Genomic DNA, 19,883 nt, shown 5'->3' with positions numbered 1-19,883 from the left:
TTTTTATGGTTTCGATTCGATTTCGATTTCGATTCGATTCGATTCGATATCGATTAGCTATCAATATTTCATTTAAAATGTTAGTTTTGCAGACATGGGATCCATATTTTGATATAAATGCTGGTAACTGGAACTCTCCTACTTAAGTTTATTACTGAAATACACATCTACATTAATAATAGGGTGCACACAGTTGTTTATTTTAAACAACTTTTATTTTAAATGAACACTGTAACGAAGTCATAAATACGTGCATCCATTGTACACCATGTAAACAAACTGCAAAATGCACATTACTGTAAAAAAAAAAATAAAAAGACTGTAAATGTGCAACAGTGAAATCTATTAAGAACTTCAAACATGTTTAAGAAATAAAACATTTTTCTAAATTCAAAACGTTCAAAACAGGCCCATCATAAAGCCCTTGTCTAAGTATACAAAGCATTCTAACTGCAGCCTAATCATTTTTGATCACCAGATTTTTCTGCAAAAAAAGCAGCTGATTAACATGTTCTGATCTGATCTAAGGCAGCTCCTTTGCGCTGTGATTAGATCCCCAGCAGTTGAGAAAACTCTCTCAGCTGGAACACTAGTGACACCTTCAGGACGAGGGGTGAATATTCATATCCTCTTACGTGAAGCACGTGCATTAAGAATCGATTCGGGGATTTCCCGAATCGATATTGTTGCGTTAAACTGAAGATCGATTAAAATCGGAGAATCGATATTTTTTACCCAGCCCTATTATACGTGGTTTAAAGTTACAGTCACTTGATTTGGATCCTGCTGAGGGAGGCATGTCGAGATCCCCAGACATTCCTCCAACGCTAACCTCTCTGATGGCTAAATTAACCCAACAGCCTGGCCGGTAACACAGTCGGTGTCACCTCCTGTCTGCTCCGGCTCAATGTCCCAATTAGCACTCCCCCGCCAGGGCATTATATCCTCTTCTTCACTTCGCCCACCTAAACCCTGAATTACTGAGCAGCGGGGCCACCGCCTCCCTCTGGGACCCCCATCCGTACACGGGGAAAAGACAGCACCGGGAATCTTTGCTCATTTTTCATCTGCATTGATTTTTTTTAGGGAGGAGAAAGTGGTGCAGAGGTAAACAGGGAGGTCATTGATTCAAAGTCACACAAAGACGGCGAGGGAAGGAGAGAGGGAGGAAAATGTACCTTGACTAAGAAGCTACATAAAAATTGACGTGTCTTACGGTACGGAAAAGTAAAACGAAACACTTTCCCTGGCTTTTGATTTCCTGTTTGTTTCTGTTATGATTTTCTGGTTGTGGCATTTATCTGAACCAAGCCCAGGGGAGTGAGACAGATGGAATATAATGATGCAGTCTTGATGTAATTTACAGAAAGGAGGAGGTGGTGCATCTCTATCAGTTTAGAAACCCCTCGCTGAGGAAATGTCGCGTCAAAACACCTGCAGAATTGATGACTCAATAACAAAAGCTCATTTTAAGAGAATAAACCCTGGTGCAATTGACTGTGTTCCAATATTAATGGATCTGCATTCGGTAGTCTTGGTGGATGCGCATGTTTGTAGGCGACTGACATTTCAAGAGACAGTTTCAAGTTATGTCGGAAAGATCACTGTCGTTATTTTGCATTTGTTGACACTACACTCTAAAAAATAAAGGTGCTTTAAAAGGTTCTTCACAGCGATGCCATGGAAGAACCATGTTTTTCCACAAAGAACCATTCAGTTAAAGGTTCTTTCACTGCAAAAATGCTTTTCTTACTTAGATTTTTGTCTTGTTTCCAGCCAAAATATCTAAAAATTCTTAAATCAGGAAGGATTTTCTAGACAAGTAAAAATTATTATCTTGTGTTTAGTAAAAACAAGTCAAAATTAGGTGAGTTTTTGCTTAAAACAAGCAAAATAATCTGCCAATGGAGTAAGAAAAAAAAATCTTATTTCAAGCAGACAACTAGATTATTTTTCTTACCCCATTGGCAGATTATTTTGCTTGTTTTAAGCAAAAACTCACCTAATTTTGACTTGTTTTTACTTAAAACAAGACACAAATTTTTACTCATCTAGAAAATCCTTCCTGATTCAAGAATTTTTAGATATTTTGGCTGGAAAAATGACAAAAAATCTAAGTAAGAAAAGCATTTTTTGCAGTGTTAAAGAACCATGTGTTTCTTACCTTTTTATAATCTGAAGAACCTTCTTTTGCCACCTTTTGTGAAACAGAAAGGTTCTTCAGATGTTAAAGGTTCTTTATGGAACTATTTAAACAAAAAATGGCTTTTTCTTCTATTGGATCGTGAAGCACCTTTATTTTTAAGAGTGCAGTGGCATAGAAATTGGAATGTTTTAATAGTAAATACTGATTAATGATCAGAAACTCTTAATTTGAGCGATTCTGATGTGAATTATGTCTGTTTTTTATGCAGAAAGCCTCAACCCTCATAACGAATTCGAGTCTGTTTTGACCCAGTAGAGAAACATCTACAAAAATGCATAGTTTTTAGTAAGGGAATGAAACTTTACAAATGCTTTAAGAGTCTCAAAATACACATTTTCCCCTATTTTCCCACAGATAATCAGTTTTTTTAAAGAGACTTAACCTTTGAAAAAATAAAACAAATAATACACATAAATAAATAAAAAATGCACAGCTAGAAAAAACCTTTTTCAACTTTCTTTGAATAGAAAGTTTAGAAGAACAGCATTTATCTGAAATAAAAATCTGTTGTGACATTATAAATGTCTATATCATCACTTTTGATCAATTTAAAGCAACCTTGCTAAATAAAAGTATTAATTTCTAAAAAAATTTATAGAAAACAAATAATTAAACTGCCTCCAAGCTTTTGAATGGTGCTGTGTATAATGTTACAAAAGCTTTTATTTCAGATAAATGCTGATCTTTTGATCTTTCTATTCATCAAATAATCCTGAAAAAAATTTACTCAGCTAATGATATTGATGATAATAATAATAAATGTTTCTTAAAACAGCAAATCAGCATATTAGAATGATTTCTAAAGGATCATGTGACACTGAAAACTGGAGTAATGTAAAAAAAAAACAGTTTTGATCACAGGAATAAATTAAATAAAAAAAAAAGTATTCAAACAGAAAACAGTCATTGTAAATGGTAAAAATAATTATGATAATAATTTTTTTACTTCATTTTCGATCAAATAAATGCAGAGCAGAAGAGACTTCTGTTCAAAAACTTTTGACTGGTAGTGAATGGAGTACTATTAGGTATTAAAAATACCTGATAGTACAAAAAATAAAATTATATATCAAGCGTTTGAAGTTACATTAGTGTCTTACACACGTTAAAATTAAATTAGCTAAAAAACAAAAAAGAAATATGTTATTGGCAAACAATTGCTGTATGAAAACTTTTGTAAAAGTTTATAAAAGTAAAATGAATTTGTTGTTTGAAAAATTTTCCGAGTAATAAGAAAGCTTAGGTTTCATAGTGGCATAGAAATGGGAATTGTAAATATTGTAATTGTTAATATTTTATTTATTAAAAATATTAAAAATATTTTTTAATCAAGGATGCATTAAATTAATCAAAAACAGATTTCAAATAAATATATTTATATTCATCAAAGAATCCTGAAAAAATATTGAAAATTGATAATAATAATAGTAAGAAAAGCATCTTGAGCAGCAAATCAGCATATTACAATGATTTCAAGGATCATGTGACACTGAAGACTGGACTAATGCTGCTGAAAATTCAGCTTTGCAACACAAGAATAAATTATATTTTAAAAAATATTGCATAAGACAGTATTTTTGATTCAATAAATGCTTATTTCAAAAACATTAAAAAATCTTACAGACACAAATTGACTACACAGGATAAAGCAAGAAGATAAGCATTGATTACACACTCAGTGTGCGTCATTTGCTTTTCATTTAGTTGCATTAGTGCTAAAACATCTATTGGTTTTTCCTGAAGTGAAAAAGAAATGCCCACATCAACGTTTTTCATTTGCAAGCACATTGTAATTATGCCTTCTACGCTTGTAAGTGGAACTTCCCAGAAGGATTTGCAGGCAACATTAAAACTAATTTGGAACAGCCTTCATAAGGTCTTTTAAAAATGCTGTCTAGATAGACAACTCACTAAGTTTTATAACAGATCTCAAGTGTTTACGCACTGCAATAAGTTCTCATTCTCTGGCTAAAAAGGAAAAAATAAGAAACCTGAGGCTAGAATTTTAAATCAGAGCCACGAGGGACAATTTCAACCTCCTATCGCATCAAACTGCAGTGAAGCGCCACAAGCGTTTGACCTCCTCTTTAGCTGTAGAAGTGCATTTGAATGTTTAGAATTCAAAAAATACATATTTGGAGGAGTGACTGTATGTCCTTTACGCATTAAAACAGCAGCTATTACAAAGAGCTTTGTTTTCTTGGATATACTTTCCATCTGTTTCATCCGAGTTGCATTTGACGCAAAATGGGATAAAACAGACACAGATAAGACTTTCGTTTTCTCAACGCCCATCGCAGAGCGTCTTTAATTTATCAGAAATGTCACGTTCAACATAGCCAGAGGTTTCAAAACATGAATATCAATGATTCCCGGTAAGGCCCTTCAGAGCCGAGGGGTCTGCAGTATCACCTCAAAGTTAGATTGAGCCCCTTGGCACTAGAGGGGGATATGGTTGCGTAACCGCGAACAGCCGCGTCACCCCACCGCCACCACCACTTCCCAAGACTGTTATCTAATGTGATGCCAAGCTCAGACGAATATGCAAAGAGATTTGCACATGCCCATTACAGGCCGTCTGCTGATCTCTGCGCACGCTTTCAAAGTGAATGCATAATTTTTGTTAGCGGGAAATCAGAGAAATCTGACTTCCTAAAGCAGCGTGACACAGTTGGCCTTGAACTAAAAAAGCCTAATGCTTTTACCAGCACTGCAATTTGACCTGGAATGTGAGTTGAACTCATTCGAAAAAAGCTGGGAGAAGAGAAAAAAAAATATCTTGGCATTTTAACATCCATTTAGCACCAACATGATGTGCGGTGAAAAACTACAGCGAGCCATCTGTCCTGATTAGCTGAACAGCTCTCATTTGATAAAGGTCAAGTGTAAAACGTTCTGCCCAGTGCCTCTCGGTTTTAAACAGTAATAGGACGTGCAAGTCCAAATATTCATATGTAAAGGTTGTTTCATTTGCTTTTTTCCTTTTTGGTTTTGTAAAACGTAAAAAGCTGACTAACTGGTGAGATTGTTGCTGCAATCATGTTGTGTAGGTAGATTCAGATGTCTGTTAATGACTTCGTCAAAGACATTGAAATCTGAAACTTTGATAAGAAATTCTCAATTTTCCTACTTGTTATGTAAAACCACTAAAATTGACTGGATTTAACAGGAATAGCTATTGACACATTGCACTGCACATTGCAGCTTAAACTGGCCAAAAACTGCCCACTTTTGATTGTCTAGAACTAGGCACTTATTATTTCACATATATAAATCAAAACATAAATCAAATAATACTACCATTCAAAAACTTGGGTCCATATGATTTAATGTTTTAGAAAAAAGTCGGTAGCACTTTGCATTTATTTGATCCAAACTACAGCAATAGCAGTAACTGTAAAGTAGCTGCTTTCTATTTGAATATATTTTAAAATGTAATTTATTCCTTTGATCAAAGCTAACTTTTCAGCATCATTACTCCAGTTTTCAGTGTCACATGATCCTTCAGAAATCATTCTAATATGTTGATTTGCTGTTCAAGAAACATTTTTATTATTATTATGATTATCAAGATTTAAAACAGTTGAGCACTTTTTTTCAGGATTCCTTGATGAACAGAAATTATTATCTAAAATAAAAAGCTTTTATAACATACACAACACCACTCAAAACCTGGGAGTCAGTATAATTTTTTTAATACTTTTATTTAGCAAGAATGCTGTTTCTCGGAACTTTATATTCATCAAAGAAACCTGAAAAAAATATAATAATAATAAATGTTTTTGAGCAGCAAATCAGAATATTATAATGATTTCTGAAGGATCATGCGACTGGAGTAATGATGCTAAAAATGCAGCTTTGAAATCACAGGAATAAATTACAATTTAAAATGTATTCAAATAGAAAACAATTATTTTAAATAGTAAAAACATTTCACTGTTTTTGCTGTACTTTGGATCAAATAAATGCAGGCTTAGTGAACTTCCCTAATCCCTCAAGGGGTTAGGGGTCTAAACCTAACCCTACCCCAAGTAGTTACCTTATATTACCAGAACTTTCTTAGGTAGGTACACTGCAAGTACATTAAGTTCACATACTGTAAAATAAAGTGCAACCAAAAAGTCTTTTATGTTCGCCAAAGTTGCATTTATTTGATCAAAATATAGAAAAAAGAACAGTAATATTGTAAAATGCGTACAATGCAAAAGAAGTTTATATTTTAATATATTTTAAAATTCTTACTCCTGTATTTTTATTTATTCATTTTTAAATCAATGTTTTTTCTTCCTGAGGATTTTTCATGAATATAAAACTAAAATGAACAGCATATATTTGAGATTTTCTGTAAACAATGTAAAATCTTCACTGTCACTTTTGATCAATTCAATGCATTCTTGCAGAATCAAAACAATAATTTATTAAAAAGACAAAAATCTTGATCCAAGATTTTTGAATGGTAGTGTATATAATTCTACCTGTAAAATATCTACTTTATTTGTTGATAAATGACTCAAATTTTTCAACTGGCACATTTTAAGACATGATTTTGGTTCCTGGGAGACTGCTGCAGTGAGGCAGTCAGAGCTTTTCAGTTTTGTATACATTATGGATCAGACAGTCAGATGGAAACAGCCTCTACACATACTTCACTTTGATATGCCATTTTATTATTACCAGTGTTAGCAGGTGCTTTCTTTGTTCTTCCGTTTTTCCAGAAGGTGAATTCATGTAGCGATTAAGTATTTTGCTGTCATAACCAACAAAGCCACTCTTGGATCCATAAGAGTTGCCATAGAAACGAGTAATTTCTTCTAGTTGTCATCTCGTAATTATGGTAATTCTCTCACTATATATTTACTGTCACTATTACATTTCTTAATGAAGAACAGTTAAACATTAAACTAAATAATTTCTTGTCCACTGATCAAATGAACAGTTTGACCTGATCCAATATGTAAAAAATAATCTGAAAATAGTTCTGAAAGAAGAATGAAAAATTTTGAATACTTACAACCATACCGTTTAGCGACACCCAGCAATCGGGAGGGAAGTCTTGCAGGAGAGGCACCAGGAACTGCAGGCATCCGTCCCAGTGACACAGCAACAACATCATGCCAATCAGATTAAAGATTCTTACCACTGCACTCGCCAGGTCATACGTCATATGAAAAATCTGAAGGAAAAACACAAGGAGAAAAAGATTAGTGGTTTTACTTAAGAATCCTGCACAGGACGGTGTTTTGTTGAATAACAGAAATCATTATTTAGCAGATCAAAGGGTTAGTTCAGCCAAAAAATGACAACTGCCATTATTGATTTATGCTCATGCCGTTCCAAACTCGTAAGACCTTTCTTTTGAGATCCATTTTTTTCACCCTGAGGAACTCATATGCAACTATTATAGAAGATTCAAACGCTCACTGATGCACCAGAAGGTGAATGAAAACTTTGAAGGGGTGAAACTTTTTTACATTTAAAGATCAGGGTAAATTTAACTTATTTTGTCTTCTGGGAAATATGTAAGTATCTTCTGTAGCTTCTGAAAAAATATATATTTAGGCAAAATAAGAAAAAGGTACACATTCTCATTCCATTCAAAAGTTTTCACCCCCGGCTCCTAATGCATTTTTTTCTTTTTGGAGCATTTGAACCTTCTGTAATAGTTGCATATGAGTCCCTCAGTTGTCCTCAGTGTGAAAAGATAGTTCATACAGTAAATCTATCATACAGTCATTGATGGAAAGGGTTCAAACACACAAAAATGCTGAAAAAAAAATACATTTGTGGGACCTAAAGGAGTTTTCTGAAGAACAGCAGGCAGTTTAACTGTTTAGGACAAACAAGAGACTCATGAACAACTGTTACTAAAAAAAAAAAACACACACAGCTGTGGATCATTCACGTAAGAACACAGTATCAAGTTTACAGAATCAAGTGTATGTACATTTTTGAACAGGGTTATTTTTATAAATTCAACTTTTATTTTCTCTTGTGGACTGTATGTAAATGTCTATTATCTTATTCAGGCCAGTACTAAATAAAAAAAATACCATGCATTTTGTAAGAGCCCTCTTATTTTAGTAAGATAATCAACATTTTGTAGATTATGTAAGGTAAACTTTTGACTTCAACTGTATTTTGTTTTTGTGATTTATTCAACAAGGAAAGTCATTTCAGAGTTTAGAAAAAGTAATTGCATTTTGATTATTATTATTGTTTTTTTATGTATAGCATGCACTGATGAATCATGCACTATAAAATCAGTGTAATTTATTCAAGTTAATGAGGTACATTTTCATTTAATTTCAACTCAACTTAATTGTAAGTCTGAAAAGCTTCTAGATATGCCTCATAGTCTGTTTCTTGCTCTAATCTCCCTTGTTCTTAATTACCGGTGTTGTGTTCTATAAGAATCGCTATGTAGACAGAGCCAGAATGTCATGCCTTTTCACCTTTTTGTAGATTTATGTTGCTAATAATGCAGCGAGAACAGAGCCAGCATCACGGAAACACTGCGTCTCGCAGAATGACGAGTCACTGCCCTGGAGGATTCAAAACAATTACGCTCGACCCTAAAGACAACAGTCAACACGAGAAGAGAAGATGTGTTATCCATCTCATCTCCGCCTAGTAAAAGGTCGGATACTTAATAGCTCTGCATCAATAAAACTGCAATGAAAAGGGCTGTTCTACAATCCGCAGCAGTTCTCTGCTGGTTTTGCTTTAGGGGCCAGAATTTTCTTTGAGCTGAAGCTCACCATGATGCCATATCATGCAAAAGTCACTAAAATGTCTTTACAAAACAATCTTGAGATGTTTTGCTTGCTGAGAAGGCAAGCCTTAAAGTCCCCCTGAAATCAAAATTAAAGTTTTTTGGCTTTTAGTATGAATATATTAGTTTTAAGATTATCTATAAGCTAGTGTGTTTCAAAGCAGTGACAAAATTCGCTTTTACAAGATATGGGCATTCAAAACTTACACTCTCGTCACTTCCGCCAATATGAATCAAGGATTTTGATGATATCACCGCGCACTTCAGTTTCAGATCAAACGTTCTGTCCAATAAAATGCTCTCTAGAGTCCGTAGTGTCCCGCCCCCTACACAGAGACGCGGAGCAGATCATATGCGCTCATATGCGCGGTCGGACTCGGCATGTGTTAAACTACACAGCCTCAGCATGATTATTATCACTATTTCGTTTTAGCAAGAGTTTCATATTGAATCTGTGGGGTAATTTATTAGTCTGTGGCTGTCATAAGCTTACAAATGCGGCTTTACCGAGCTCAACGGCTCTGCCCCGAGCAGATATAAATGGAACGCTATTGGCTGTTCAAAATTAGTGGGCGGGGCTTAGCGATATGTTTTTGTTTCAGTTAAAAGAACGTCACCACATAGAAGAACGCTGCGTGTTTCAAGGCACTTCAGTGGACCTTTAAAACTAGGTAAGCTGGTCTAAGTTGGTCTGTTGGCTAGTTTTGGAGGGGTTTTGAGAGGCTGGGAGAACATCTTAAATCAGCTAAAGCCAGCAAACCAACTTAGGCTGGTTTAACCATCTACTGCAATGACCCAACAATATGCAAAATAATTAACTTGACAAAGGCTAAATAGAAAACTTGAAAGTACATAAACAACATCCTAAGTGTGGTTACCAGATTGGAACAAACATTGGGTCAAATATTCAATATGTACCATATTACCAAGTGACAAAATACATAAAAAATTCATAAATTAATAAAGGTTCTTTATTTGTTCCAAAAAGACCCTTCAACATCCATTGAACCCTTTCATATGTATAAAAAGGTTCTTTAAAATTATTAAATTGGACCACAAAATCAGTCTTAAGTAGCACAGGTTTTTGTAGCCATAGCTAAAAATACATTGAATGAGTCAACATTATACTTTTTTCTTTTATGCCAAAAAATCATTAGGATATTAAATAAAGATCATGTTCCATGAAGATATTTTGTACATTTCCTACCGTGAATATATCAAAACGTAATTTTTGATTAGTAATATGCATTGCTAAGAACTTCATTTGGACAACTCTAAAGGCGATTTTCCTAGTATTAAGTTTTTTTTTTTTTTTTTGCATCCTCAGATTTCAGATTTTCACATAGTTGTACCTCTGCCAAATATTGTCCTCTCCTAACAAACATTGGGCCAAATATTCAAAATGTCCCATATTACCAAGTAACAGATTATTTTGCACTAAAATACACTTTAAAAAAAGTTTTTTTATTGGTTCTAAAAAGAACATCCATGGAACTTTTTCATTTGTGTAAAAAAGTTCTTTAAAATTATTAAATGGGACCACAAAACCAGTCTTAAGTAGCACAGGTATATTTGTAGCCATAGCCAAAATACATTGTATGAGTCAAAATTATGGCAAAAATCGTTAGGATATTAAGTGAAGTTCACGTTTCTTTCACGTTAATTTTTGATTAGTAATATGCATTGCTAAGAACTTCATTTGGACAACTCTAAAGCCGATTTTCTCAGTATTTAGAGTTTTTGCACCCTCAGATTCCAGATTTTCACATAGTTGTACCTCTGCCAAGTATTGTCCTATCCAAACAAACTTGAAAATTTACCCTTACCCTTTACAATCTTGAGATGTATCGAGAAAGCAAGCATTAAAACTAAATAAGCTGGTCTTAGTTGATCTGTTGGCTAGTTTTAGAGAGGTTTTGAGCTTGGCCAGGCTGGGAGACCATCTTATGTCAGCTAAAACCAGCAAACCAAAAACATTTAAGGGCAATTTACCAGATTGGAACAAACATTGGGCCAAATATTCAAAATGTACCATATTACCAAGTGACAAGATGATTTTGCATAAAACTACACTCCACATTTTTTTTTTTTAATAAATAAAGGTTCTTTATTGGTTCCAAAAAGAGCCTTCAACATCCATGGAACATTTTTAGTTGTATAAAAAGGTTCTTTAATTATTAAATGGGACCACAAAACCAGTCTGAAGTAGCACAGGTATATTTGTAGCAATAGCCAAAAATACATTGTTTGGGTCAAAATGTGGAGGTTTTATTTAGCCAAAAATCAGGATATTAAGTAAAGATCATGTTCCATGGAGATGTTTTATAAATTTCCTACCATAAATATATCAAAATAAAATTTTTGATTAGTAATATGCATTGCTAAGAACTTAATTTGGACAACTTTAAAGGCAATTTTCTGCACCCTTAGATTCCAGATTTTCCAATAGTTGTATCACGACCAAATGTTGTCCTATCTTAACAAACCATACATCAATGGACAGCTTATTTATTTGGCTTTCAGCGGATTCTTACTTGGGGAATTCATACTTGAAAATAAAGGTTCTTTATTAGCATTGATGGTTCCATAAAAAACCATAAACATGCATGAAACCTTGCATGGATTTTTTTTTTTGGATTAAAGGTTCTTTTGAGAACCAAAAATGGTTCTTCAATGGCATCAAAAATGGGAACCAAAAATGGTGCTTCAATGGCATCATTGAATAACCCCCTTTGGAACCTTTTATTTTTAAGTGTGTACCTTTGACGTCAAAAAAAGATATTTTTTTCCCTTCTTAAGGCATACTTATTGTGCTATCCTAAATATGCACAATTTTATGGTAAGTTGCTTTTCATAATTGCATTTAGCATTGTCAGAGCAGACCTGCTACTTGTTTTGGTCACGACCCACCCGTTGAGAACAGGTTTCATTGAGAATGCCGCCCACAGACTCTTACATGAAACATTAGGTGCTCTTACACACGATTGCAAGAGTCCTCATCTGTCTTAGCGAACGCCTGGGATATTTGCATGTGTTTTGAGCCAAGGTAGATTTGGTTTATGTTTCACAAGAGTGATACAGCCAGTAGCCAAGAGAGGGAGAGGAAAGGAAAGAGAGGGAGATATAAAACAGGGGACATGGCCTGAAATGATATGAGATTACATATAAACACGGCAGATGATTAGTCATATGCAAACTACATTGTGCGCTGGCACAACAGAGGCTCAGAGGGGTGAAAGGCTTTGAATTCCAAAAAAATCAATTCAGGCTTGGCAAGTCGGAAGCGGGTGGCAATTTTAAATGGAGTGAAATAATGTAGAGAAATGGATAGGGGTTAGAGGATGTGTGTGTGTGCGAAAGAGATACACATTTATTCTTGTTTTGTTCTGCTGTTTATTCAGCGTAGTCGACCGTAAGATATGTAAATCACATTGTATCCTTTTTTTTACATTTAGACGAACGTAATTGCATTTTACTCCCATGATATGACACATTGCTTGGTGAAAAAGGATTTTTAAGGTTTGAAAAGGTCTGGCAGGACTTGATTATATCCATTTGGAACTAAATGAATTGTTAAAGTGGTCTCCACTGCATATGACAGGTAATTTTAAGGGTTGGAAAATAAGAGGAAATGGTCATTGGTAAAAATAAACATTTTTCTTTTTGGAATAACATGCACTGATGAACACAAAATGACCAGAGATGCATATTTAAAAAGTACTAAGGAGTGATTTTAATCAATCTAGACTCATTAGAAAAATGTCCATGTAGCGACATTTTGCAAAACTGTCTAAAATGTCCAATGAATGATGCTAAAAGAATGATTCATTCTATCAGAAACATATGATTGTGAATCTGGCAATGTTGTATTGCTTTGTTGTATACAGTGACGCATTGCTGCCACACACAATTTTTTCCCCACTCAATTATGTCTTAATAACGAGATGTCATGACATTTAAACAACATCTTTTCTTGTTAGAACAACATTTTATCCTGTAAAATCAACATATTTTCGATTGAAAACAAGATGTTTTCTCGTTAAAATTACATCTTTTCTCGTAAAAACAAGATGTTATCTCATTAAAACTATTATTTTCCCATTATAGAAGATATAATATGAAATAATAATAGGCTAATAATAATAAGATTTATTATACAGTGCTAATAAAAGCAAATGTGAGATAAAAATGCCATTTTAGTAGTTTCTATTTTATTTCTTTTAATCTGGACTTGTGTTTTAGGGGAACTTGAGTGCTTTGCATTGCAAGTGCAATACCGGGTGGGCTACGGAGCAAGTTTACTACACCCGAAAAACTATATAGAGCTGGTTATGTGATGCAAACTTCAAATCACATAAGTTTACAAATCATGCACTATGGTAAAAGTGTTGTGAGATAACATTAAATAAAATTGTGCAAGGAACTGCATTAAAATAAATCTTTATTAATCGATAATCTGCCCTGAAATCATAATTTGCGTGAAAAGTTGTTGGTGTTTTACTGTCACATCTTTATCTCGTAATAAGGGCATATTATATCATAAAAACAATGATTTTCCCATTATAAAAGATATAATACGAAAAAATATTATTATTATTATTATTATTATAAAATCTCTTTATTTCTTTATGTTTGTATTTTGATTTGCTGTTAAATCAAACTTAAGTCATTCAAATAAAGAAATGTTCCAAGTTGATTATTCAAAAATAACAGTTTTGACCTGATCATCTTAAATGAGTCACATCCTCTGGGTCGAAGTGCAGTTATTGGATAGCATTATATTGTAGACAGATTGCTACAATTAAAACCATTACATTAAAATACACTTAAAACAGTGTATTTCTATTACCTCAGCAGCATGCAGATACTCCTTTGTCATAATGTAACCATTTATCTTCTATAACGTAAAAATATTTAAAAAAAAATGTATGACATAAGATGTTATTAAGAGAAAAGATGTCGTTTTAACAATAATTATGCCGTTTTAACAACATAACATCTTGTTTTTACGAGAAAATATGTCATTTTAACAAGATAATTACGTTGTTATTACATGAAAAGATGTTATGACATAATTGAGTGGAAAAAAATGTGTGCGGCAGCAATGCGTCACCACAGTTGTACGCATCGCAGCAGTTCAGAAATTAAATGTTTATGCTTTATCGCATTTGACAATAACATACCAGCTGCTTTTATTAAACAGTGTTAATAAAAGCAGCTATTAAACAGTGTTAATAAAAGCAAAGTGAGATAAAAATGCCATTTTAGCTTGTCTCTTTTTTTTTTTTATATATATATATCAGAGCTTGTGTTTTACGGTACCTGAGCGCTTTGCATCGCAAGTGTAATGATGAGCTACCGGGTGGGCTACGGAGCAAGTTTAATACATCAGAAAAGCTATACAGAGCTGGTTATGTGATGCAAACTTCAAAATGTGTTAGTTTACAAATCATGCATTTTGGTAAAAGTATTTTGAGATAACATTGTTGGTTGTTGGTGTTTTACCGTCACAAGTTTTTATTTTAGCGGGAAAGTACAGTGAAGTGCATGTATAGGTACATTTAGATAGAGGCCTACGTTGATTTTGAGCTATATCATACTTTTTGAAAAGCTATATCACTGCTATGAAATATTCCAACATAACAATTCAGGCTGAAACTCCAAACACTTTTAAGATCACCTCCTACAGCTTGATAATTTAAATTGGTCAGTTTCATTTGACATGAATAAAGAGACAGATACTGTTGGTTAATCAGACAAGCTCATGTTATAGCGCAGCGTGCTCGTCCATCGTTAGCGAACGGCACAGGATAAAAGGTTTCAACGGCACTAGCTCCGAACAAAGCCAATGTTCTCTCCTGAATGCCTCCGTGGGCACTCTCGCTAATTCAGCCATCCCTCATTTGCATGAAAAGCCCATTAACTCCACACATCACTCAGTTTCTTTTCTATACAGGCCAGTTATTTCGTTATACAGCCCTGGCCGGAGAAACTCAATACTTCCTCCCCCCAAAAAAAGATCTTTACTAATGTTTTTCACAGCTCCAAGTGGTCACTGGTTTTGCATGATAAACCCTGAATTGCGGTGGATATTTCCCCTGCCAAATTAAGGCAGGATTTGAAGCTGAAGGTAATTGTTATCTATTTTTAAGTCAATGGGATTGCTCTTGCACTCTTGCACACCACATACGGTTGGAATTACTAAGGTGTGAATTTGATGGTGTTTTAATGGCCGCTTATGGTATGGGCCTGATGGGTTAAGTTCATTTTATGCTCCACAAAACCCACAGTGAGATGTGGTGACCTTTTGTAGTCTCACTATTTTTGAGTTACTGCAAAGAAGCCGAGGCGTCATTCGGAGTTAACAGAACAGACTGCTGAAACTGTTTCTGCAAATTTCTCTCAGAGTTTGACGCTTACAATGTGATACAAAAGTACTTCTTTATGAAATACAGAGGCTGTTGGATTTGTTTCGTCGTAGATACATTTTGCAATAATGAGAACAGATGTTTTAAATCATGCTACATTTCAAATAGACCACATTTAGTTTCTAAAATGTCTCTTATTGTGAATAGTTGCATCAAAATAACTTGCCTAGAAAGCAAGGTCACATTTAAAAGTTAAATGTGTTGTGAATGTAACTCTAAATTCAAGCGTGGTATTTTTTCCCATCCCACTTGTGGGTTGATTCATTTAAAAAGTTTAAACTTTTGTGCTTTCAAAACATTGCTTTGTTTGTGTAAGCATATCTGACCAGCTCAGCATAGCAACAGTGTCTCAGCCAATGGCATGAGTTTAGGGTGTGGCCATCTCTTTATTTACTAATAGAAGGTGGGAGATTTTTTTAGAAGCCTGTTTAAAAACATTTTTATGATTCAATTTTGACACAGAAATACACTGCACCAGTTTTTGTGAGGGGAAAAAAGACACAATTTGGCTTCTGAACAAATCCTGCGGAACCTCCGGATTTAAAGCTGTAACAGTCACTCAGTTGTGAGGTCAAGAATATTGTCAAAACACATTAACCTTCAAATTGGCCTGAGGTAATGGCTACATCTTATATACACATGACTAGCATTTTATCAATATTGGTTTTCCTAGTCTTGTTAATACACCTCTTGGGACTGACACACAATATCAGAAAGTGCTGACATGTCAAAGACCCTCAATGCCAATTAATCAATCCAATCTGAAGTCAATATCCACAAACAGAACTAGACACTAATGGCTCTTTTCCAGTGTGTGGTACAACTTGGCCTGGCTTGGCTTGGCTTGGCTCGATTTACTTTGACTCGGTTGCTTAAAAAAAGTACCCAGTACTAGGTAGTGTACACAGTGGAAAACCCCTCTAAAGTGAGCCATACCAAGCGTGCCATGCAAAAGGTTTCTCTGGCTAGAATTATGGCTAACTAAACATGCCTTACACGAGTATGCTAATGTTTAGCCAATGCATTGCACGTGTCTTGTTAAACAACTCTTGCATTGCTTTAGAAGTAACAAGACTCAATACTCAAGGGTGGGATAGAGTTGCAAGATAGACAAGCAGATGTGTTGTAATTCAGGCAGCTAGCTATAAACAGGCTGACAATGTACTAAACTATAGCTCTGTCATGCTGTTATCTTACCTGAAATGGAAAATTGGCTGTAGAAGGAGCCATTTATGCTAATGCCTGTATAGTGCCCCTTTGTGGCAATGCAATCCATACTTGTTTGCTTAAAGTGTTAGTTCAGCCAAAAATGAAAATTAGCCTATTATTTACTCACCCTCAAGGCATCCTATGTTTATATGACTTCCTTCTTTCAGACAAATCAAATCAGAGTTATATTAAAAATTATCCTGGCACTTCCAAGCTCTATTATGGCAATAGGTGAGTGTTTCTTGTCAACAGTACAAAACAAGTCCAATAAAGTGCATCCATCCATATTATAAAATGCCTCACATGGCTCCAGGGGGTGAATAAAAGTCTGCTCTAGCGAATCAATGTGTTTTTGTAAGAAAAATATCCATATTTAAAACACAATAATCAGTTTTCTCTAGCTTGCACTAACTGTTGTACATGGAAGCCATCCCCGGCGGATGATGTAGGATGTCGGCGTTGCGCATGTGACTGTGAGTCTCGTGAAAACCAAAGTTTGTTTACAGGAGCAAAAGAAGGAAAGTTTCCTTGCTTTAACAAAGAAAAAACTGTCTCATCTTGGCTTATATCTAAATCCTCTGACATTAAACTAGATTAAAGTGATTATTAAGTTTTAAATATGAATATTATTGTTACAAAAAACGCATTGATTCGCTACAGGAGACCTTTATTCACCTCCCAGAGCCATCACTTTTTATTATGGATGGATGCACTTTATTAGACTTGTTTTGGACTGTTGACAAGAAACACTCACCTATTGCCATAATAGAGCTTGGAAGTGCCAGGATAATTTTTAATATAACTCCGATTGAATTTGTCTGAAAGAAGGAAGAATATACATCTAGGATGCCTGGAGGGTTAGTAAATAATGATCTAATATTCATTTTCGGGTGAACTAACCCTTTTAAGAAATGCATCCTGACACATTATTGGAAAGCAAACTTCTGCAGTTAAGTTCTTAGAGTTAAAACTTTTGTATTTCTCTGCAAAAAGTCCAAGTTTCACTCATATAGTGGTTAGAGATTCACCATTGGAAAGTTGAGATCCCAAACCCATTTTATCCCCATTCTACCCTTGAACAAAGCAATTAACCCCAGGCCACTCCGAAGGGAACATTTCCACCATTGTTTTCTTGTAAGTCACATTGGATAAAAGAGTTAGCTAAATTTGTATTAGCAATTTTGCCATACCGAATAATCAAATAATAGCCTGAAGGCATTATTTCAGACTTTACATACAATTAATGTGTATGTGTATATATGTTTTCCCTTAGGTCTTTGAACTCTAACATACAACGGCATTGCATTGAGGTGAAGCACTGTGGGAATGCTAACCAACAACACTCGATTGACGCTCAAGGTTACTGGTGGAAGGGCACACAGCACTTAAAAGATCAGACCACCAGCGTCAGATAACCCCTACCAGGCACTGCCACGGACACGGATCGAACAAATGAGCCAGCCCAGGGCATTCTGCATTATTGTTCTTCAGGGGAAAATCATACGTCTGATCTCTTAGAAAGGTCTCCTCAATGCACTGCATGATTTGAGGTATTAAAGGATTTCCTGATAATTTATTCAGCCCCATGTCTTTCTTTCTTCAGTTGAAAAGAAACTAAAGTTTTTGAGAAAACATTTCAGGATTTTTCTCTATATAGTGGACTTCAATGGGAGCCAACGGGTTGATGGTCCAAATTGCAGTTTTACTGGTGAAGTCCACTATATGGAGAGAAATCCGGAAATGCTTTCCTCAAAAAACATAATTTCTTTTTGACTAAAGAAAGAAAGACATGACCATCTTGGATGACAAGGGGCTGTGTAAATTATCTGTAATATTTTAAATTTATAATATTACTATAAATTTTAGTGTGTTCAAATGCCTAAACCTAAATATTAATTCTTGCCTTACAAGTAGTAAACGTAAGAATATAGACTTATCACACGTTAAGTTGTTTAGACCAGGGGCTGAAACCCCAGTTTTAAAACTCCTTATTTAGGCCACATGCGTCCTGATGACCATTTTCTAGTTCGAATAGCTGTTTACATATACATTATAAATGTAAAATGTGGTCAATGTTTCTTTTAAAAGAGCTTGGTGAGAAACTGTAGAGGAGCAGATGAACAACCCGAACTGAGTAGGAGGAATAGACATAAAAAAGGAGAAAAATGTTTATTAGAATGCTAATAAGTAGGCAATAGAAACATGGACAGCTGAGTCAAGCGGAGAGATCGGTGAATGCCAGAGCAAGCCTCGGGCGCTCTACACTTACTTACTATTAATTGTTTTCCTCTCTCTCCTTTTTAAACTAGTTTGTTATCTTTCTGTTCTCTACTCGGTGGTGTTTGGATGATAATTTGATTGTGTATTAGTTGCATTAGTTGCATTCCTCCACAATTTTATTTTCTGTCCTGGGTGTATAAACCTCAGTGGGTTTGTAAGTTGTGTTCCATTGTGCCCCAGTGCCTCGTGGGAAGTATGATCAGACTTATGAGAGCAGTTCGTCCCAAGCCCAAGGTCTCCCAGAGGAATACAACATGATGCATCTATATTATCTATATTTTATTTATTTTCTTTCTTTCTTTTACTTCCGTACAAACAGTATATACTAAGGTAACTGTTGTTGATGGAAAAAAGTCTACTTTTCATAGGGAACTAAAGCCAGATAAATCCATACTTAAAGGATTAGTTCACTTCATGTCTTTCTTTCTTCAGTCGTCAAGAAATTGTTTTTGAGGAAAACATTTCAGAATTTCTCCCCATGTAATGGACCTCTATGGTGCCCCCAAATTTGAACTTTCAAAATGCAGTTTAAATGCAGCTTCAAGGGGCTCTAAATGATCCCATCTGAGGAAGAAGGATCTTATCTAGCGAAATTATTATTATTATTATTATTATTATTATTATTTAATTACAATTTATATATTTTTTAACCTCAAATGGTCGTCTTGTCTACCGTTGGGGTACGTTTAAAAAGTCCCGCATCATTTTCTCCTCCAACTTCAAAATTGTCCTACATTGCTGCAGAAGTACCAACCCAGAGTTTACGAAGTGAACATGCAAAGAAGAACACCCTTTACAAAATAAAAGTAAAACAGCGATGTAGGGCGATTTTGAAGTTGGACCAGGAAGAAAAAAAAAAACTCTTCACACAAAGCTAGACAAGGTGAGCGTTTACGGTTAGAAAGTATATAAATTTGAATTTAAAAAAAAACTGTTTTGCTAGATAAGACCCTTATTCTTTGGCTGGGATTGTTTAGAGCCCTTTGAA

General features: G+C 34.7%; 1 protein-coding gene across 1 annotated transcript in view; it reads right to left on the bottom strand.

Moving 5' to 3' along the window:
• The window catches only part of hcn1 (hyperpolarization activated cyclic nucleotide-gated potassium channel 1), a 254,752-nt gene that overhangs the window by 178,874 nt on the left and 55,995 nt on the right, over window positions 1-19,883 (bottom strand). Inside the window, exon 3 of the mRNA XM_073824033.1 lies at window positions 7,218-7,379. Coding sequence (XP_073680134.1) covers window positions 7,218-7,379 — 162 coding nt within the window. The remainder of the gene's footprint in view (window positions 1-7,217; window positions 7,380-19,883) is intronic.

Source organism: Garra rufa, chromosome 19, assembly GCF_049309525.1.
Source record: "Garra rufa chromosome 19, GarRuf1.0, whole genome shotgun sequence".
In the NCBI taxonomy this organism is placed as follows: Eukaryota; Metazoa; Chordata; class Actinopteri; order Cypriniformes; family Cyprinidae; genus Garra; species Garra rufa.
The sequence above is the reverse complement of the archived record's forward strand: the minus strand, read 5'-3'. Positions and strand labels throughout refer to the sequence as shown.